At 51.1% G+C, this 22,982-nt stretch overlaps 1 protein-coding gene across 1 annotated transcript in view; it reads left to right on the top strand.

The window, feature by feature from the left end:
* ERGIC1 (endoplasmic reticulum-golgi intermediate compartment 1) overlaps positions 1-22,982 on the top strand; it is a 103,998-nt gene that overhangs the window by 74,805 nt on the left and 6,211 nt on the right. Inside the window, exons 6-9 of the mRNA XM_082726099.1 lie at positions 3,618-3,722; positions 8,213-8,273; positions 13,133-13,233; positions 15,794-15,916. Coding sequence (XP_082582225.1) covers positions 3,618-3,722; positions 8,213-8,273; positions 13,133-13,233; positions 15,794-15,916 — 390 coding nt within the window. The remainder of the gene's footprint in view (positions 1-3,617; positions 3,723-8,212; positions 8,274-13,132; positions 13,234-15,793; positions 15,917-22,982) is intronic.

Below are 22,982 nucleotides of genomic sequence, written 5' to 3'. Positions count from 1 at the left end.
GAGGACAGCAAGGCACAAAGAATTAAGTAGAATTTGAACCCAGGCAGCCTGGTACCAGGCCCCTGCTCTCCTCCTGTGTCCCCTGTCCCCTTGTTGCTTCTCCTTGCCAGCATCTTGGTCATGCCAGCATCTTGAGCTGTGCCAGCATTTTGAGCTATGACAACTATGTCCATTCACTCCAGGTCACAGCTGAGGTCACCCTCTGTCCTTGTCCCCTTGCAAGGAGTAGAAACCCCCCACTCTCCCTTGTTCCGGGTGCATGCCTCCTAGGAGCACTCAGACAGAGGGTGCTCGACAAGAAAGCCAGCCGCCAGTGTGCCCTGATGATGGGCGAGGTTCACAGCTGGCGCTCACCCCTTTATCTCCCAGCATCCAGCTTGCACTTGCCCCATGGCCTTCTTATCTGTCCATCAGGAAGTCGGCCAGCAGTCAGACGTCCAAGGTCACATGTTCCAAGCTGCACTGGCAGCCCCCAGCAGCCCAGACTCCTTGCTGAATCAACCAGCCCCCAGGAGGAGGGCAGGAGGGGCCCGGGTTTGGGGCCTGGCTCCATCTATAGGTTTCTAAAATCTATCAGAGACACTGACGTAGGTTCCTAAGTCACAGGCTCTAAAAGCGTCGTCTTTTCTTTCTTCAGCCCAGCGTGTGTGGGCATGAGTCAGCCACCTGTGATGGGTTCCTTGCAGAGGGGGAGCGGGTCACTGAGTCACAGCCTCGTGGCGAGGCAGCGGGTGGCAGATGCGCCAGAGCCAGCCTCACGGCCTCACTTAACTGGGAGCCTCAGGCCCAAGCTCGAAACCCCATTCTGAACTCTGCCTGCCGGCAGCCCCATGTCACTGCATGGGAAAACGCCAAAGGACCCATGCCTGACGCTGTTGGTTTCTTACTTCAGGAGGTGATAGGCAAGGGAGACTATAATCCTCACTTGATCATGCGAATTTTTAAGATTTTGTTTATTTGTCAGAGGGAGAGAGAGAGATCGAGCACAAGCAGGGGGAGGTGCAGGCACAGGGAGAGCAGCCCAACGTGGGACTCCATCCCAGGACCCTGAGATCATGACCTGAGCTGAAGGCAGATGCTTAACTGGCTGAGCCACCCAGACGTCCCTGTGAATTTTTTATAATACAAATGTGTATAGTTAACTATTTATATAAGTAAAAATGAAGTTAAGAAATAGTTCTGAGATACAGTGGGCTTTTCCCCATGCTCTCCCCGGTCTCCCCACGCTCTCCTTCTGTTCTTGGGTCCTTGTTCTGATGATGAACATGTTCATTCTAAGAATCCAAACCAATAGCAGTTACCATTGGCTTTGCACTCCGTCCCTCCTTTAGTTATCTCTGTAACCCTTTGTGGTCATCATCTCCATTTGGCCAGTGGGGAAACTGAGGCATGGGGCGGTTACTGTCCTTGCCCAAGGCACCCCAGCTCGGGGGTGGGCTGGACTGGAGTATAGAACCCAGCTGCTACTCTACCATGGGTCACTGCTCCTGAAGCCCACATCCCAAACCCTACTGCAGCCTCACCTGTGAGCTGAGGCCAGGCCATGCCCTGCCAGCCTGGTACCTTCCAGGTCAGTCACAAAGCTCAGGCCCTCGTGAAGACAGGAGGATCTCTAGAAGCCTACAGCTTTGTGTTTGAAACAGGCATGCTTACAAAATAAGCAGGCTTTGATGGACTGCTGCTAAGCCAGAAGCTAGAATGCATATTCCTTCCTCTAATATAGCTTACCAAACCTTTGTTGAACTGGGATAAAATAAACTGTTATTCAGCATGGCGCTGGGGCCTTTGCTGAGCAGCCCCTTCTCCCTCTAATGTTTCCTGATGCTACCACCTTCTCCTTCTTCGTTTCCTGATGCTACCACCCACTGCGGGCTGTTCTCTTATGCCGGGTTCAGTAGTACCAAACTCTTCTAGTTCTTTACAGTTGCGCACCGACTGGGTTGGGCAGTTTCTGACCTCTATACTTGTTCATGCTGTTCCATCTGCCTACATACTTTTCCAGCTGTTCCCCAGTAATGCGGACTCATTAGCACAGGAGTGTCCTTTCTGCTGAGATGCGCGCTCTGAACACTCCCAACTGAATTGGGAGCCCTCCCCATGGTCCCCACAGTCTGTACATTCCTCTGGTCCAGGGTGGGTTGTGCAGTCATTTTCTGTTCCAGGCTTTTGTCTGGGCCATTTTCCCAAACCCAGCATGTCCCAAGGAATGGCTGCATGTGACCATCACCCCAGGGCTGCCAAGGTACATGGTGGGAGGGAGAGTCCTGTCCTGCTTCAGTGTGCCGAGTCTGGAGTCCAACAGCTGTGAGTTCAAACCACAGCTCTTGACACGCCCTCTTCACTGCTCTGAGCCTCAGTTTTTTTTCCGTAAAATGGGAATTACCAGAAGTCAAATGTCAAAATAAAAAATGCTAGTTTAAGAATTCGTGCCATTCATAGTTTGTTCATTCATCCAGTACCTATTCTGTGAGCATCTGCCAGGGTCAGGGAGTGCACATCAAATCAGATACAGCTCCCCACCGGCGTGGAGCCAGCGTTCTCCTGTGAGGAAACAGAAGAGAACAAGATAGAGATCGGGTGGCAGGAGCTGCTGAGTGCTTTTGCAGACCAAGGGTTTTGGGGACGGGTGTTGGGGAGGCTCCCTGAGCAGAGGCCTGAGGGAGGCCAGGGAGAGCCGTGTCAAAGAGGGTTCCAGGAAGGGGTCGCAGGCACAAGGAACCAAGGTGGGACCACACTGGCACGGTTCCTAGTGCCATAGGGAGGCTAACACAGCCAGGGGGAGTACGCAGAGAAAGATGTGAGCAGAGGAGTGACACAATCAGATGTAGGGTTCAAAAGGAACCCCTGACTGCTGTTAGTGAAAGGTCTGGGGGTGCCAGGGGCTCAAGCTGGGAGCCCACTGGGGAGGCTGCACCCACTGTCTGGTGTAGGGAAGCAGTGGGGACCTGAGAAGGGCAGGAACTAGACATCGTGAGTGTGGAGCGGACAGCCTTTCTTGGTAGGCAGGTCAGGTGTGAGAGAAAGGGGGCCAAAATGACACCAAGGGTTTGGCCTGAGCAGCTTGGTAGAGGAGGGGCTTTTTGAAAGAAATCCTTTGAAAGAGAATCCACAGGATTGTCACAGGACATCAGTCCCTCTCCTGGGCTGTGCCAGGACATCAAGGCCCAAGGAAGAAAGGAGGCCACCACCGTCCTGCCTTCAAGGATCCCCCAGTCTGGGGCGGTGGGGCAAATATGGGGGAGTAGTAGTGTTGACTTGCATTTTGAGAAGCTTTAGTTGGTCCATGGGGCTGCGGGTTCAACCCACCATGCAGCCAACAGCCATGGAGTGGCCAGTGGGCAGCTGCCATTTTGAGCCCTGGCCTGTACCAGGTGCCCAGCTGTGTTCTCTTACCCCCTAATCCCGGCAGCCCCCTTGGGTAGTTTCTGTTCCTGCCCCCATTCTACAGACGAGCCACCTGAGGCTCAGAGAAGAGCAGTAACTCTTCTAAAGTGCCATGGTTCGGACCATGCTGGGATCCCATCCCAAACCAGGTATGTCTGACTCCAGTGGGGGAGACTCGCCCCCTACCGCTGGGGCAGCCATTGAGACTCCTGAAACTCACATCTCTCCCCCAGGTCCCGGGCAACTTCCACGTGTCTACACACAGTGCCACGGCTCAGCCACAGAACCCGGACATGACCCATGTCATCCACAAGCTCTCGTTTGGGGACACACTACAGGTGAGCAGGGCACACACCAGTGGTATGGCTGGGGGCGGGTGTCCAGGGACTGTCACCTGGAGCCTTCTCTTCTCTCTGGGTGCAAAGGTAACATTTAGATGGGTCACCCCCTCGGAGTCTCTGTCAAACAGCTCTTGTATATTGTTCCTTCGGAGCATGGGCCTACCATTTTGACAGTACCATGTGCTTGGACCCTTGGGTTGAGACCTGGAGCCTGGGGAAAGGGACACACTTTTCATGAGCCGGTACTCATGTGCTAGCACTTTCTCTGTGCCAGCATGGCCATACAAGGTATGAGGGGCACCGTGTCTTACAGCTGTGGAGCTGGGCCCAAAGAAGCCACTTGTGTGGGGTCCCCCAGTAGATCTGTCTAATGCCAGAGTCCAGCCTGTGTCCCTCTACAGCCCCGTCCACCCTCTAGCCCAGTGCCCAAGCCTACCAAGTAGAGGCACCATGGTGAAGGAAGCCTCTGACAGTCCTCGGTGGGGATGGAGAGGGCCGCCTCCAGCAGGCCCAGCTGAGCAGCTTCTTACCTGTCGCAGCCGTGTACGGGAGCCCAGCACAAGCCACCCGCTCTCCTCCAGCTGCAGGCAGGGGAGCTCGACTGTTCTCTCCTCTCCACTACTCCCATGGTCCTGAAGATAGATTCTGGAATGGAGGCTCAGAGCAGAGAGGGAACTGCTCCAGCCACAGTCCTGGGATCAGGACCCCAGGGCCTGCCACCAAGCCTTGCTCGATGAGAATACTGGTTCCTGGTTAAGGATATTAGAGGGTGGAGTCCCCCAGGGATGGTGGTGTGCACCTGGGGCTCACACTGGCCCACAAGCCCAGCACACACAGCATTATGCCATTTCTGTGCACGCACATCTGCTGAGATTCATGCACACACTTTTCACGCTCAAAGGTACTCCCTGACACACAGGTGCTCACATGTATACCCTAAGATCCATCCCAAACACATACACCAAATGTACACACACTCAGACTCTTGCACAGATTCAGCATACATATAGCACCCAGAGACGTGCACAGGCTCACCCGTGTTGGAACATCTCACATACACACTCGTGCCCGCACTGCCCCACTCAGTGGACCTGCCAAGCACTGTTCTTCATACACGAGAGCCCCCTTCACTCTCTCAGCGGCCCTAGAGGTGGGTCCTTTATTGTCTCCATTTTACAGGTGAGGAAGTTGAGGCATGGGGAGGGTACAGTCTGTTGCAGTGTCTGAGTTTGAATTACGAGTCTGGCTTCAGGCCGCACTGCTGGTGCCTCCTCCCCCAGGGTGCCCTCCGGAGGGCACACTGCCTCTCACACCTTCTCTCTCCACTGCACATTGCCTCTGCTGCTTTCCCTGCAGGCACCTTGTGCCCGGCCTGAGGGGCCAGTCATCACCTCTCCAGTCCCTTTGGAGGCCACAGAGCTCTTCCTCTTGGAGACAGGGCTTAGGGACAGAGAACCTGCCCACCCTGGGTGCCATGAGCCAGTCTCCCTGCCCGAACACTCGGTGATGGGTATCATGCACTGTGACTGTGCACTCCCTACACACAGGGTTCAGCACTCACGTGGCCCCAGGGCTCCACCTGGGGGGGTCGGCGTGTGTTGGCTCCCCAGCCCGCCTTTCCTGATCCAAGTCCTGGCTCCACTGCATACTAGTTGTGTGACCTTGAACAAATGATTTAGTCCTGCTGAGCCTCAGTTACCGTATCTGTAAAATGGGGACAATAACAAATACCTGCCACCGAGGATTGTAGTGAAGATAAAATGAATTCCTGCGCATACAGCCCTTAGATCAGGACCAGGCACAGAGAAAGCGGTCAAGGAAATGAGCTATAACCCACTGTTGTTGCTCTCTGTACCCTAACTCTGCACCAGGCCCTGTGAGACAGAGCATGCCGCCAGCCTTTGAGGGGCTCGTGCAGCCTTGGAGAACACAGAAAGTGGGTGGTCACCACCCCCAGTGGGACAGGAGCTGACAAATCACGGGCAGGTGGTAGACAGCGGACCCTCCATAGACTGAGCACTGGGCAGTCCCCTAGCTGCCTTTAGGCCCACAGGCTCAGCAGATCCTTACGCAGCCCTGGGAAAAAGTCACCATGAATTCCGGTGTGCACAGGGGAAGATTGTCCAGCGTCCCTCAGCTCTGCACAGCCAGAATTCAAACCAAGTCTTTGTACCACACCATACTCCTTCCTTGCTCTGAGGACTCTGGACGCCAGAAGCCTGCTCTTTCTTACCTAGAGGGCAACATTACAGATGCCCCGTGTTTAATCCTTAAGGGTGCTGGATGGCATTTGTTCCTGATGAGGAAACTGGGTTTCAGAGGGATTCAGCAACTTGTCCAAGGTCACACAGCTTATAAGAAACTGGGTACGTCTGACCCCAGGTCTTCTATTACTGTGCCTCCTGCAGTCATGGATTCATCAGACGCTCTTGAAATATCTGCTCTGCTCCAGGCCCTGGAGTTACATGATACCCATCATGTAACAATACATGGTTCTGGCTTTCAAGGGAAGAGATCAAATAAATAGCAGGATAATATAGGACGAGGAGGGTTAAGGACAAGAGAGGCGCAGGATTCTGGGCAGTAATATGGGAGCAGGGACAAGTTTCCTCCTAGCCTAGGAAGTCAGGGAGGGCTTCCCAAAGGAGGGTGACCTTGCAGGTGACATGTAAGCCAACCCCTGAAGGGTGAGAAGGATTTGGCTAGGCTCACAGGGAAGTATCACGGGCACAGGGCACCTCACACACCTTCCATTCTCTGACACACCCAGCTGGTCATTTTCATAAAGACGCTCAAGGTTACTTTAAGAAAAAAATGGGTCAGCAGATGTCTACAGCATCAGAATGATGTTCTGTAACAAGGCCTGGCAAGTGAGTGCTCCTCAGAGTTGGAGAGGATGCAGAAATGTCCCAGAAGGGGAGCAGGGAGCAGTGTTCTATGGGGGGCAAGAGACCCGTGTTAGATTCAGGCAGGTGGGGCTGATGGAGGCAGGTTGGTGTTTTAAAGCGCCCACCTGCCGTGGTGAAGATGAGCTGTGAGGCCAGACTGGGGCTGAGGGAAGGGCTGCAGCCAAGGCTGGGGGAGATGGGGCCCAGACAGAGGCAGGGCAGCAAGGAGAAGGGATGGGGACAGATGTGCGTAGGAGAGGGGACAGTCTTATGTTTCTATGTGCCACTGGCAGAACAAGACACTGACAGCCTTCTGCTTGGTCATGATTATGGGCAAAATAGGATTCTTTAAATGCAAAAAACCTAGTTAATGTTCCAGCTACTCATCCATTCAGCAAATATTTCTTGAACACCTGTCCTGCAGGTTATGTGCCTTGCGCATTACTGAGTGTCGGTGTCCAACCTCAGTCTAGAGGGGAAAATAGAAGTTAATCAAATGATCAAACAAATGAATGTGAGATAAAACCATGACACTGGACTATGGGAGGGAACATTCTAGCTCTCATCTCCCATAGCCACCTTCCTCTTGGTTCCGATTTTCCTTCCCTAAGGCAGCAGGGCTTTCTTTGGGCTTGTTAAGTGCTCAGTAAACATCAGCCACCTCGGATCGGGATCAAGGATCAGATCACCCAACTGCTTCTCACCCTTCCTGAAGAGGCCTGTTCCCCACCTACCTCACCCCCTTCCCCTGGGGCCACGCAGGCCTCTGTTTATTCCTCAGTCTCCAGCTCATGCTTCACAGATGCTGTTTGCCTGATTAACTTCCCACTTTCCTGCAGATCTTGGCGTGTCACTTCTTCCAGGAAGCCCTCCAGGATGACTAGCTTGGCAGCTCCTATTAACCATGCCCACGGTGGCATGCCTCATGTACCTGGCATGCCTTGCCCTGCTTTAGATGTCCCTGCAGCTGACATGGTTTCTGCTCATTCTCAGAGAAGAGGTAGAATATGGCCTTCAGCCCCACTTTACATCAGACCCTGCCAGGAGGACACAGTAGGGCCAGCTGCCATGAGGAAAGCTGCTGAATGTTCTCTGCAGTAAATTCAGTAGGAGGCCAGTAGCCCTGGGTCCTCAGAAGGCTGTAGGGGATCTCAGGAGGTGTGTGCTAGGACCTAGGCTTTCCAAAGTGACTTAATGGAAAGAACTCAGGCTTGAGGTCGGATACCTGAATTTGGATTTTGGCTCTGCCATTTATCAGCTGTGTGACACTGGACATGCTTCAGCATTTCTCCAAGCCTTGGTCTGCTCTTCTGTAAAATGGGCTCAGCAGTACCTCATTAGGGGCACTAAGTGAGATGACTAGAAATGTGCAGGCTAAAGTGGTATATTACAGGGGCTCACGATGGGAAGCAAGCTAGTGCCTGCTATGTGCCAGGCCCATGCTATGTCTGTATCTTGCCTTCTACAACTTCTCTGTGAGACAGACCACGCTGAGTAAGGTCCCTACACCAGGTTGCACCTGGCCGTCCCGAGCGGCCAGAATCAGGCCCAGAAGAGGCGATTTCCTGGAATCATTCCCTTCACTGTGCTTCTCCACAGGTCCAGAATGTGCATGGAGCTTTCAATGCCCTCGGGGGAGCAGACAGACTCACCTCCAACCGTATGTATCCCGTATCCCAAGTGGGAACAGGGAAAAGGGGAGAAGGGAACGTGCAGCAAGTACTCAGTGTAAGCCGGGCTGTGAATGCTCCATTCCCACAGCCGGTCTGTGAGGGAGGTAGAGTGAGCCCTGTCTGACAGACAAGGGCAGAAAAGTGACTTGTCCCCACCCTCCCTGGGGAAAGGAATGTGACAATCCTAGGCACCTCGTAAGAGCTCAGTGAGTACCAGCTATTATCATCATTATTTTTTTATTTTTTATTTTTTTAGAGAAATGTGTTTTATTTATTTATTTATTTTTATTTGACAGACAGAGATCACAAGGAGGCAGAGAGGCAGGCAGAGAGAGGAAGGAAAGCAGGCTCCCTGCTGAGCAGAGAGCCCCTGATGCTGGGGCTCAATCCCAGGACCCCGGGATCATGACCTGAGCCAAAGGCAGAGGCTTTAACCCACTGAGCCACCCAGGCACCCCATCACTGTTACTGTTATTATTACTGCTGCGTAATTGATTTTAGTTGAGATGACCACCTAAGATCCCACAGGGAGTCGTGGCATTGCTGGGATTCATCCTGGCTCCAGTGGCACCAGGAGAACAGGGCTGACTGAGAGTGACCCAGTCGGGTCTGACCACCTGGCTACCCACCCAACCCCACAGTTTCCTCCTGCTCGAGCCCCTCCCCCTCATAAATGCCCCCTCCCTGAGCCCTCCACCCACTCAGTTCTCTGGCACCTCGGCCCCTACGAAAGAGGGTTTGGTGTCTTTACACACTGCCATACCTATGCACACACCTGTCGCCTGATCCAATGAACTTTTGCACACCTATGCACACATGTGTGCATACACACGGGGCCTTGGAAGCATGCACAGAATGGGCCCAAGAGACCTGTCTGCTTAAATGGATTCACCCCCTGGATCCTGCAGGACAGGTGACCTTGACTTTCCTTACTTCCTCAACTGAACTTCCCTTTTTTATCCAGAAGGCATTTCTCATAGTTTCTTAAAATGCATTCTGCTCTCTGATGGTCAGAAATTCAAGCAAAAGAAAACATCTCCCATGACCAATCCCTCACCCTTAACAAATCACACTTCATTTCTCTATGTCCCTGTGAACCCTCGCCCATCAGCAAAAGTCATCCGTCTCAAAGCCAGTAGACGGCCGTTTCCCTTCTGATTTTTGTCCTTGGCATTTGTGCGTGACCGTGTTTTTTCAGAGTGTCTCCTGTGGTGACGGAGGCACGGCTGCCCACCCAGCAGTTCTGCCGTGCTTTATTAAGGCATTGTTTCCTCAGGGAAGATGTCTGTTCCTTGTTTTTTACCATCACGGCAATGCCTGTGATACTTACGGGATCTGCTTTATATTGTCCCGTTGCTTCCCCACTGGGTGCAGGCCCCTTCGTGTCAGCTCCAGCAGGCAGCATAGGAGCACACAACGAGGCCTCCTTGTCTTCATGCAAATGTCTGATTCTGACCGAGGGAGATGATCCTTCCCATGTTGATGCTGGTGTACCTGTCGGTATAGTCTATGGAAGGGCAGAATGTTGTTTCATAGCAGTGTCCACATCTGCTCGCAGTTGGTGCGGATATTGACATAGAACTGAGCTTGGAAGGACCCAGGCTGTGTCAGCCAGTAGAGGGTTTGGGCAGAAAACCCTGCCTGCTCCAGGGCTAGTGACGAGAGCCATCGCAGGCTGGCTTCCATGGAAAGAAAATGCATTAGATCAAACAATAGGCAGCCAGGGGTAGGGCTGGCTTTCATTCCCTCAGCCCTCCAGCTTGGCCTCCCTGCTAGGCCTTTTTGTCTTTGCCGCCTCCTCTGCTCCCAGACCTTCCCCTTGAGGGCTGCTTCTTGTCATGTAGGTCTCAGCTCAAATGCTACCACCTCTGAGAGGCCCTTCTTGGCCACCTTATGTAGAGGAGCTCCCACTTCTAGTAACCGATTTTTCTTCCAACAGACCACTCTCTCTGGCGATACTGAGGAGGGATTGTGGATGTTTTAGCCTTGGCGATGAGGACATTGAGGTTGTTGTGTTTTTGTTTTTTAAGAGCCTTTATCTTTTATAGAGACATAAGTAAAATATTTGTGGATACATTGATGTGATGTCTGGGATTTGCTTCCAGATAAAACAGGGTAGGGTGAAAGATGGGGTAGGGATGAAGCAAAATCAACCCTGTATTGTTAATTGGTTTTTGTTTTTTGTTTTTGTAAACATTTTCTTAAAAGATTTTACTTATTTATTTGACAGACAGAAATCACAGGGGGAGGCAGGCTCCCTGCAGAGCAGAGAGCCCCATGTGGGGCTCGATCCCAGGACCCTGGGATCATGACCTGAAGGCAGAGGCTTTAACCCACTGAGCCACCCAGGTGCCCCTGTATTGTTAATTGTTGAAACTGGGGAATGGGGTTTGTTATAGGATTCCCCAGTTTGTATGTGTTTGAATTTTTCCGTAATAAGATGTTAGGAGGGAGGGTGGGAGGCTGCCAGTGCAAAATGTACTTTGGGCCTCCCTGGATCAGGTCAGAGTCAGCAGCCCCCTGGAGGGGCCCACAGACAAGCAATCCATGTGGGTGGAATTAGGTGCGGTGTCCCTAGTGGGCATTTGGCAAATTGTGTCAAAGGCCTTAAAAATGGTCATTGCCTTTGAGTCATCCTTTCTACTCATAGGAGAGTAAGCTAAGGAAATAATTAAGAGAGTGTGCAAAGATTTAGGAAAATCATGTTCATTAGGTCATTGTTTATAGCAGTGAAAATGAAGAACAGCGTCAGTGTCTAGCCACGGGGGGTGAGTTGAGTCCATTTACGTGGCGGCGCTGTGGGATATGTGCAGATGGGTCAGAACTTCACAGGCATTCAGGCAACTGACGTTTATTGAGCACCTACTGTGTGCCAGGCACCATACTAGGGGATATTGGAGCGACTAAAACAAATGGAGTGGAGCTTACTGCTTTCTGTGTCTTAATGATATCTGTGGTGTTTAGTTCTTAGAAAAGGGTACAGTATGATGCCATTTTAGGAAAATATAAATATATGTATAAATATAAGCTTAGCAGTTTATACACAAAAATGTGAATCCATGGTTTTCTGTGGATGGTGGATTTGTGGGTGGTTTCTATTTTTTTTTCTCTTTAGGATCATCTGTATTTGTACAAATTTTGACAGAACTATTGCAGGTGTGATTTTCATAAGGCTTTCACTCCTTTCATTCTCTCAATTATTTAACCTAGAGCAATGGGCATTTGAGCACGGTATCTCAAGTATGATCTTTGGACTCCGGGTTTAAAATGCAGATTCTGAGTCCCACTCTGGAACCATTCAGTAGGGGTGAGACCCAGGTGTCTGCCTTTTAAATCCCCCTGCTCCTGACCTCTGGGGCCCACTGCAGGTTCTTCGTGGACTTCCCCCTGAGGCCACAGGGCTTTACTGAGGTTTTTCAGAGGAGTCCGGTCTCAAGACAGTTCAGGAAGCAGCCTTTTCCTTACCTAGAGGCAGTATTAGCAGGAAGAGGCTGTGAGTGTCATCCACTTCCCCTAACCTCTTACAGCGAGCAAGTCCAAGGACTCAGAGCTGATTTAGCCCATAGATCAGGACTAGAACACAAAAGACTAAATTTCCGTGTGGTTTTAGCTCCATGATCCCTGAGCTGACATTCTAGAATGCAGTAACTGAGGGGGTCCTTGAGCTTCTCTTCGCATCCCAGAAGCATGAGCCAAGGGAATTTGTACCTGGCCTGGATGCTGTTGGGCAGCTTCGGGCCAGCGTTCTGTCAGCCTCCTGTTGGGCTCTGGTTACCTCGTGCTTATCAGAAGCTGATTCATCTGTTCTTCCATTCATGCCCCGGACCAGCCGTCCTTCCTTCCGTTCGTTCATTCCATAAGCACTTGCTACTTTCTCCTCTACGCCAGGCCCTCTGCAGGCTTCTGGGAAAAGAGATGAGTAGGGCTCGGTCCCTGCCTGCTGCAGTGTCACCCCTCCCACCCCATCCGCCGTACAGCAGTGTGGGCAAGAATTACAGTGCAATATGACAGGGCCAGGTGGAGGAAAAACTGATCTCCCATTTAATTGAAAATGAGGAAAGAAATTTGAATCGTTTTTTTTAACAGAAATTTGAAAAGAAATTATGAACAGTTCTTCATAAATGTAGTTCCTCTGCTTCATGGGCTCTTTTTTCTTAAAAAAATATATATTATATATATATATTATATATATATTTTTGTAAGTAAGCTAGGCACTCAACGTGGGGCTTTACAACTTTACAACCTTGAGATCAGGAGTTGCACGTTCTGACTGAGCCAATCATGCACCCCATCTCTCTTTTTAAAACTCAAACCCAGCTTGTTTCAAAAGCAACAATGTTCATACAGGACCAAGGGTGCACCATGAAATGTGATATTTACCAAAATCCTGCCTTCTTCGCCAGAGGATACAACTGCTAATAGTTTCTTGGGTATCTTTCCAGGAAATTCTGTATATTCATGCGTCTAGAGAGAGTGAGTCTTCCCTGCTCCCAGGACATGTAAACATGTTATTCATTCCGTTTGTAACTTGGTTCTTTTCCCTTAACAATACCTCTTGGACAGCGGCTTGTCGCAGTACCCATTCTTTAACGTTTGCTCTATTGCTGGACATTGGGGTCATTTCCAGAATTTTAATATCCTGTACAGTGGATGAATAAAGATCCTGATAGACGGAGTCTCTCAATTCCTGGTATTCAAAGAGAGAAAATGAAGAGGGGTTGTTTGGGGATGAAAATTTGGAAAGGGCACCCCCAACAATGCTGAACAGATTTAGGGTTGAAATGACAGAATTGCCAGCCGGGCAGTGCCTGTCCCCCTGCTTCATCCCGCTGTGTCCTTCCTGCAGCTCTCGCATCCCATGACTACATCTTGAAGATCGTGCCCACAGTTTACGAGGACAAGAGTGGCAAGCAACGGTACTCTTACCAGTACACAGTGGCCAACAAGGTAGGTCGTCCTTGGGTCCAGCTGTGTGCAATTGTGCCCTCTGCTGGTCCTAAGCAGAAGTGACCTGTATCTGAGCGAAATTCCCACCAGTTCCCTTTCCAGGAGCCTTTCCCAGGGTGCTGCTTGGGCCAGGCTCTGTCCTAGCTAGAGATGAGAGGCCAGTGTCAGAGTTAAGGGGAGGAAATCTAACCAGGAGATGGGGTGTGATCTTTTGAGAAAGAGCCTTGCAACTGGCCACAGTCCTTCAGACTCAGGACCCTGATTGGTCAACACACAACAGACCTTCTGGCTCCCGGGGCGCAAGCCCGTTATCCAGAATCACCAGATGGCCATTGCCTAACAGGAACGTCCTAGGACCCCAAAACTCAAAGTAATGGAGAAGCGGGTAGGCGTTGATGGGAAGCAGAGGACGATGAGTGCCCGCTGAATGGGATGACTAAGAGTTGTTTCAAGCTGAGACAACCTCTAGCTTCCTGGGACATGACCCTGCCAATGGACAGGCATGCTTGCAACACATTAGTTGAGGCACCCCCAGTGGATCCCTTGATCATCAGGACTGTCCTTTTCCTCCTCTTCTAGGGCTGCCCAAACCCCTTATAGCCAGTATGTTGTTTAGCACAATTAAAAATAGTAATGGAGTGATAGCTACCATTTACTGAGCAGTTACTATGGGCTGGCTACTCCGCTAAGCTCTCTAACTCTACCGTCTTTTTCAGTCATGACAGCTCTGACTGGGACCGTCCTAGTCCCCATTTTACAGATTTGGGGACAATGACACTGTCTTGACCCTGAGAGGTGGTCATAGAGCTGCAAAGTGACCTAGTGAGGGTTAGAACTGGGTTCTCCTCTGCCTCCAGAGCCTGGCCTCTTGCTCCCATCACCCACTCAGCCTGAACAGAGTCAGTCAAATCTGTTGGGCTGAGAGCTCCTCTCTCTCGGGTAGCTTGAGGTCCTTCTGCCTGGCTCGGCCTCTGCTGACTGATGCTCTGGTGTAACTTTCCAAAGGGAGTTCTGTTTCTTTCACTCACTGTCTCCTGAAGGGCATCTCATTGTAACTGTCAGGTGCTGACGGCATCTAAAGGCTGGGATATGGATGCGGTCTGAGCAGAAAGGGTGGGGCCGGAGCAGACTGCTGGTGCAGACCCGGCTCAGTCACTTGCTAGCTGTGTGGCTCGGGACAAGTCTCATAACCACTCTGTGCCTCTGTTTACTCATTTGTAAAAGGGATGGTACCCACCTCGTAAGATCACTATCCAGGGGGGCAATGTTTTGGAAAACTGCTTTGTCCACAAAGGAGGCTTTGGGTAAATGGGATTACTACTGCTATTTCTCATTATCTTCTATCCCTCCGCTCTGGGCTTTGACCCAGACAGTCACCCTGCCTCATCAGCTCCCCCCGGAGAAAGCTGATCCTGTTTTGCCCAAGGCTCCTTCCCCTGAGGCTTTGGCAAAGACCCAGCAGCCAGAATGGCTTGCTCAGCTCTCTCTATGGCCTTGGTCCCAGCCTGCCCTGGAGAAGAGTGGGCCAGGCCTGTCAGAGCCAGCGGTGGTCCATCAGGGCGGGAAGGTCTTGGGTCATCCCTGGGGAAGCCTCAGAGCACGGGCCCTAACATTTGGGATGGCGGGGGCACGCCTATGGTTTAGTCTGATCTACAGTTATTGTGGCTGAATGAGAATAGCCCAGAGGTTTCCAGCAAATGCCCAGACCAGAGAGGACACACATTAATTCAGCTCGTTAAGCATCCTTTCATCTCACCCAGCCAAGGGCCATCTCAGGAAGCCTGGTGGTAGGGTCCTTCTGTCTTTCCAGTTCTGGGTGTTCCTTCTTTGAAGAGGCCCTCTCCCCACATGGCCTCATACTCATCTCTCTTACACACACCCCCCCACACACACACACAATTCAGGGTGATGTCCACCCTTCAGGTGTGTGGTGTAGAATGCCCCCTCCTCATAAGCCTTCCAGCTGGCCTGGGGAGAGTTGGTCATTCGTTGCCATCCCCCCCAGCACCCCAGGCTTCTGGGGCATGGACAGTGTGGCAGTATTGTGGATGGTCTTCTACATCTGCTTCCTTCCCCGGACTGTGACCCGCCCCCCCACTCTGGGGATAGGACAGAGCTTCCTCCCCTTGGGGTCCCCAGTAGCCAGCACCCACGAAAGGTGCTTAGCCCACAGTCAATGAGTAAGTGAATGGATTTTGCATGGCCAGGAGTTAGAGGGGGAAATGCGCTTTTACTCCAGAGGATCTCAGATCACACCTGTCCTTTTCACCTCTCTGCTCTCAGATTCTGGTGCTGCCTCCAGGTCATATGGTCAGTGTTCAACCACCCAAAGGATTGGTAATGTCCCTGGAAAAGCTGCCCATCCAGATGCCTATAGCAGAGCCTCCAGGGGAAGGGGTGAAAGGCATGGTGTTGGGGGGCGGGTCCAGCTCCAGGAAAGGGAGAGAAGGCTCCCTCCTGGGGTCTCCAAAGGACCCTCTGCAGTCCATCTCCCACCCACCAGGAACCGTGGTTTGTATGTCTGGTTCTCATGTCCCCCTTTTCCCCTCCTCCACCCCAGGAGTATGTAGCCTACAGCCACACAGGACGGATCATCCCTGCCATCTGGTTCCGCTATGACCTTAGCCCCATCACGGTCAAGTACACGGAGAGAAGGCAACCTCTGTACAGGTTCATCACCACGGTAAGTCGGTGGGGCCCCTGCCCTGCACCCCTTCTCCTTGCACCCCTCCTGGTTCTTGGAGGAAGGGGAGGCAGTCCACAGGGTTAGGAGCACAGGCTGTACACAGAAGGTTATGATCCCTAGGATGTGGAGAAATGTTATCAGAATCATGTCAATAACAATGGCGTGTCATCAAGAAAATATTTTCCAAAGGGGAATGTCACTAGATGAATTTGATTTGTTAGGTAGATGTTTATATAGCTCATTAGGTTTAGCAGGGTTTATCCTTTTTTGTGGAAATTTTACAGTGAAGATTTAACTCATTTTTTTCCCCTATGTCTATTTTCCGACTGTAGCTGCTGGTACTGTCAGGTTTCTCCTTTCTCTCCTGCCTGCTTGTTCTCTTTTCTTTTTTTCTTTGATTTTTTTATTTTTCTTTTTCCTTTTTTTTTTTTTTTTCTTTTTGGCATTGACTCCATCAAGTCTGATTTTCTATGGGGCAGCTTCAAGCTGATGTCATTTTTCTTTGATGCTGAGTGTTTCTATCAAGGATGCTATTTCCTGGCGTTCCATTAAAAATGTCCTTGGGGGCAGAACAGCGGGCTCATGGCACCCTGCTTCAGCCAAGAGGCCCAGAGATGTTTTGTAAGCCAGAGTCAGCCGAGGTGGAAGAGATGGGGAGATTATCTCTACCTCACAGATTTGGAAACTGAGGCCTAAAGGCCCTTATGCTTTTTACCTCTTCATAGTCTTAATAATGATTCAAGATCAGGGGTCTACTCCTGGATCTTTCATTCCTGGCTCTCACTAGATTTGTATTAGTCACAGCTCTGTTACAGTAAAGACAGAACCCCACATCCAGTTGGCTTGATGTATTTAAGCTTCAGGCATGGCTAGATCCAGGCATAAATGTTGTCCAGAATAGACCTTTTTTTTTTTTTTTTTTTGTAGTCTTGTTTTCCACTAAACTGGCTTCATTTTCAAATAGAATTTACTAACAGAAAGTGTCTCTTCCTCAGTAATTTGACCTGAGTCCTGGATGAGGATGAGATAATCCTGTCATTGGCTTCACGCAGCTCCCCTTACAACCTTGTGGCCCAGAGAATGAAAGGAGTACCCCCAGCTGGCCAGCCCCAGTTCGATCATGAGGACAAAGATTGTGAGGGAATGGGCCTCCCTAAGGGAAAAATCAGGGGTCAGTTTTTAAGAAAGAGAGGGCTGGATATTAAGAGGCAAAAAGTTCAGATGTCTGCAATGTCTCCATCTTATGATCCACTATGTACCAGTAACTGGCCCTCAACTCCCTGTCTCCTAGGCCTCATGGGACTCAAAGGACATTATCAAAGGGAAACTCTTTGCCAAAAGAACGCCATGTGGGTGCAAAGGGTGTCAGAACCCTAGTACTGATTTGAGCCTCACAACAGACTTAGGCTGCTCTCTGACTCCAAATTGGTAACTTCCAGTCAACAGAAGACACCTACCATAAAGCTAAGACACGTGACACAGATTGGGAAAATGTACTTGTCCCACATACAAGAAAGGAATAATCTTTAGAATTTATATGGGGACAACTCCGACAAGCCCGTAAGGAAAAGTTAAGCGACCAAAAAGAAAGATGGGTGAGAACTTGATCATTCATTCACAGAACAGACCATCCTGGCCGTGAAAAGATGCCAGGGTTCCCTAGATCTTAGAGGAATTTGATTCAAAATGCAAGACCCGGGGCACCTGGGTGACTCAGTTGGTTAAGCGACTGCCTTCAGCTCGAGTGATAATCCCAGAGTCCTGGGATTGAGTCCTGCGTCGGACTCCCAGCTTCATGGAGAGTCTGCTTCTCCCTCTGACCTTCTCCCTTCTCATGCTCTTTCTCACTCTCTCTCTCTCAAATAAATAAATAAAATCTTCAAAATGCAAGACCCAATTTGGCCCTACCAGACTGGCAGAAATGACAGGGCCACCACAGTGGAGATCGGGAGGACACAGCAAGGGGACTGCACCCACTGTTTGGGATGCAGGTAGACTGGGTCAGCCTCTGGGGCAGGAGATGTACAAACCCCTTGACCCAAAAGCTGGGGAACTTACGAGCAAGTAATTTTACCCAAGGCCTTACAGGGTACCACCTGAAATGTTTTGGGGTTTTCTGCTTGTTTGTTTGTTTACCCCATGCTCCTACTGCACACCCAGAGTAAGCTAAGACACAAGTAGGTGTGTTTGTGCATGTGTGGTCTGCTTCTCAGAGGCCCTGTGGTCTGTGGCATTGGCACCGGCAGAGGAACCCCTTTGCCTGTGTCTCACCGTGGGGTTGAGAAGGATCTTCATGTCCCTTTCTTATTTGCACCTATTTGCCACATAGTTGAGGCTCTGAGTGTGAAAACCCCCGGCAAGTGGCTGAGAAATGAAGCAACTTCATTTATTTGCTGAACTTCTGCGAGAATTTACCACAGGCCAGGCCCTGTGCTGGGCACCAGAGATAGCTGAACTTGACTTTCTCTCCGTCCTTCAACCGCTCCCAGCTGCTGGGGAAGAGGTTTGAGCACACAGAGAACTGAAGTCCCATCCAGCAGGGGCTCCCTTGGGGCTGCGCACTGGGCACTGTGGTAGCGACGACTCCCTTTGGTTTGGCAGAATTGGAGAAAGGAAACCCAGAGATGGGTCTTGAAGGATGTAGAGATGTTTTCTAGACCAATGAGTGAAGCAGAGGGGGTCTTAGCACAGGGAATACTATGTGCAGAGGTGCCCAATAACATATTTTGTGAAGGCCACAGGGCCTCTTTTGATGGCGGTGGACTTCTGAGAGCCAGAGGTCCCGAGAAGTCACAGGGGAAGAGCCTGTCCTTTGTAACCCAGAGGCCAGATGGCTCCATGACTCCATTTCCTTCTCCTCTTGCCACTGGCCATCGGCCGTGCCTGCATCCCTGCCCCATCCACCTTCATTCAAGCAGGGGCCATGCTGAGGGCACCTCCCGATGTCATGAGCCTGGTGGTTTTTCCGGAGGCCCTGCACCACCATCACGGTTGCCGTGGCAACCATGGGGGTCAGCCCCAAGTGAGCCAGCAGGCTGTCCCTGGCAGATGGCGTCATTGTGGAGCTTCAAAGACTCTTGTCACGAGGCGGCAGATGTGGGGGTGATGCTCACGTGCAGACACACACACACACACACACACACACACACACACAGAGCCCCGGGAGCCCTGGCAGGGCGGGGCAGGGCCGGGGTGGAAGTGGAGGCACCTGCTGTGACTTCTCTTTCTCTCTTTTTAAAATCAAACACTTGTGTGCAAAGCCCCCAAGCCCCAAATGGGGGCCTCTGCAAATAGCTCCTCACGGGGGCTGCTTAAGAGAGGGCTTAGGCCAGAGGCCAGGATGTCGTCATGTGGCGGCTGCAGGGCGGGGGTGGGGGGCAGCTGTGGGTGGGCTGGAATGAGGTGGGGTGCCTTTCAACAGGGTGTGCGTGTGGAGGGGAGAGGCGGGTGGGGCCTCCCTGACGCATCTGTACCTATCAAGTCCCTCGATCATTCGAGGTTGCCCCCCTAGGGTCTCCTGATCTGCACAGGACCAGGACATTCTAGGTCTGAACAGAGGAGGTTCCCTTCTCCTGGAAGTCTCCCACCAGGCTCTACAGGGCTTCTCTCTCTGGGCACCCGGGGCGTGTTGCTCAGACTTCCGGTCTGTGCTATTCCAGAAAATTCCATCACTAAAGGAATAAACAGATGGTGTTTAACAACATGCAAGTGATCCCCTTCAAAGTGTCCTCCCACACACACACACACATTTGTCCCCTGCCCCTGCCACTTGCCCAAGCCCCCCTTTTGGGATTGCCTTCAAGTGGCTTGTGGTGACAGATTGGATGACTTCAGAAGTGTCACATCACTCTCCTCATGTGTTTTATTCTATGAGGGAGGAACAACCAGAAGTCAAAAAGTACCACACTGGGCCAGTTTGGCCATGTTTTTTCCGCCCCCCCCCCCACCCCCAAAAGTATCAGCTGGGAATGGCATGCTCCCATTGAGCAGCAGGGATAGCTGAATTTGAAATATTCCCTGCCCACCAGGTGTTCCTTGACAGTGAAATAATGCCCCGAACTTTAGATTGCACTTTATAACTGCTAGGCCTGATTATGAAGAGCTCCAGGTCTGATGCCCCTGTGTGTCCTCAGCATCCAGCATGGGGCCTAGCCTGGAGGTAGAAATATAGAAGAGACAGCTACTTGAAGAAGTGATCGTATAGCTACACTTACTAAGCATCTACTATGTACTGAGTAATCTTAAAATTATCTCCTTTAACTTTCCCAGGAATCCTCCAAGGTAGATGGTATCAGTCCTGTTTTATGTATGAATTCACTGAGGCCCAGAGAGGTAAAGAAACTCATCCAAGGTCACACAGCTGGTAAATGGTGAGGCTGGGACTTAACCCCAGAACCTGCTTCTGTCACATCCCCCAACCCACCACCATCACATAGCTTGGGAGCCTCCATCCTCCAAAACAAAGGCCGTTGAAGATGTCCCAGCAACAGAGTCCCAAGAAACCATGGAGTCCTTGGTAGGACACCAGGATGATTTGATACAGTGACCCCCTGCTGGGAATCAGGAGGACATGTAACAGCAGGAAACAATGCAACATTGTGAGCATAAACTGTGAGCATTGTGAGCATTTTATCAAGTCACCATCACACACATACCATAAGAAAACAAAACACCGCAACAACAAACTAGCCCATATCATCTGTCCATCTAAGACCAGGTTGGCAGGTCATTTGCAAATTTTCCTGCCCAGATCTGATTACCGTTCACTCATCTATTTAGGTACCTGCAAGGATTGGCCATAGACAAAAGGCATCAGGTACTCGGGTGGGAAGAAGGGTATGGGGGGGACAGTAAAAACAATTGAGAAGAGACAAATGTAAAAATGGGGGAGGTTTTGCCCAGTAAGACTGTGTGAGTAGAGAAGAGACCAGCTTTGTAGCCGGACCCTAATCTCGCCCACTCAGACTTCCCTTGGTGTGTCTCTCTTACCTGGACCATGAGCTCCAGGAAGATGGGGAGGGCCTTGGTCATCCCTGGTCTCCAGACCAGGGGCAGAGCAGGTAGATGATAAGTGGGCATCAGATACTGAGCAGAAGGATAGAGGGGTGTGTACCTTGGCCCACCCCCATTCTACAATAGTTTCTGTTACGTGAGTGGCAACATGGAGCCCACATTAGCAGCTCAGTTGCTTAGGGTTGGAATGTGTAAAAAACTTCGCTTCCAGTCTTTCCAGACGTTTGAACAGAGCTAGATCTTCTAGAAGGTCATGTGCCAGGGACAGATCGCTCCTGCTGGGTCAGCACACAGATCTCTCTGTTGTAATTGAAGTTCCCGGTTCTTGCTTTTCAAAGACAGATTCTGAGACATGGAAGGAGTATGGGAATGGAGCGAGGTCCTTTTTACAAACTATACGTACTTTTTTTTTTTTTTTTTTTAAGATTTTATTTATTTATTTGACAGAGAGAGATCACAAGTAGGCAGAGAGGCAGGCAGAGAGAGAGAGAGGAGGAAGCAGGCTCCCTGCCGAGCAGAGAGCCCGATGCGGGACTCGATCCCAGGACCGAGATCATGACCTGAGCCGAAGGCAGCGGCCCAACCCACTGAGCCACCCAGGTGCCCACAAACTATACATACTTTTACAGCCACACGGCTTCTTACTTCTTAAACTTTGTTCATGGGGTCCTCTTACTTGAGGACGTTTGCTATGTAAAACCTAACAGAATTGAGAAAGTAAATACAAAGAAGCCATCTGTACATGGAGATAGGAACTAAAGGGAGCCTTCGGGTTGGGGGAGAAGCTGGTGGGGGGGCTAACAGAAAAAAGCAGGCCCTTTGCAGCTTTCCAGACCTGGATTCTCCTCACCCTCTCCTATTTGGTAGCTGTGTGACCTTGAACAAGCCTGCCCCCCTCTGAGCCTCTGCTTCCCCATCTGAGAAATGGGGGTTGCTCCATTTCCTTAGTACTTGCACAGATGGAATGAGAAGGCAGAAGAAAGTGCCAGCTCAGGCCTGACACGTAGAAGGGGCTCAACTGGGGTGGGTTTGGGGGAGGGGAGTGGATGTCTTGAAGCTGCAGCCCTTGAAGGAGTGGTGGGGAGAGGACTCAGTTCTCCCACCAGGCTCCTGTCCCAGACGGTGGGAGTGGGGGGGACTGGCACCACGCCCTCTCCTCCCCCACCTTTCCAGGGCCCAGTCATCATCAGCTTCCCTTCCACAACAGCCCCCACCCCTGTGAAGCCACAGCCTCGGTGTTCTCATCCGCGGCTCCAGTCTGTCTGCCGCCACCGGCATCTGATGGGACTCCGGATTCATTATTTATTTCCTCAGCTTGTGCCTTTTCCATAAGCTTTTCAAGCATTGCTGCCTGGATTAAGGACGGTAAATGAATAGTTCCCAGGCACTTGTGGTACAGCAGGTAGCCATATAAGAGGTCATCTTGGCCCTCACAGGGGGGGCCCCATTTTACAGATGAGGGAAACTGAGGCTCAGAGGGGTGACCTGGTTTTCCTGGTCATGGTGGCAGGGCTGGGATCTGACCACAGGAATGTTTCCTCTGGAGCCCACAGTCTCCACCCCCACCCCCATGTTGGGGGCGTGGGGTTGCGTGTCATGCTTCTCCACTGCCCGATGTGGGAAAGTAAATGGGGGGAGGGGTGATGGACTGGGAAAGCATTCATGTTGGTGGAACAACAGAGGGATTCAGCTCTCCAGCCACTGTGGGTGGAACACGTCCTTTCCGTATTATAAGGAATTAAGAACCATAATTAAAATGTAAGGGAAACACACACGCACACACACACACACACACACGCACCTTCTTTTCAAGGTAGACAAGCTGACTTCATTCTAGCCAGAGTAGGAGGTTGGGAAGCTGGTAGAACCACAGGAAGTCTCTGCCAAAGAACAAAGGGGCATTATTGATGACTTCTGATGAAAGCAAAGTAACGCGCTCCTCCCAGACTCACCAGGGCCTGGATATCGAATTGTCCTTGCTTCCATTTCCGGAGCTAGGGCTGCTGGCTAGAGTAGGGTTACGCGTGCTGGCTGTGGCAGCCCTTCCTGA

Source organism: Mustela nivalis (genome assembly GCF_964662115.1).
Source record: "Mustela nivalis genome assembly, chromosome: 3".
Classification (NCBI taxonomy): Eukaryota; Metazoa; Chordata; class Mammalia; order Carnivora; family Mustelidae; genus Mustela; species Mustela nivalis.
The sequence above is the reverse complement of the archived record's forward strand: the minus strand, read 5'-3'. Positions and strand labels throughout refer to the sequence as shown.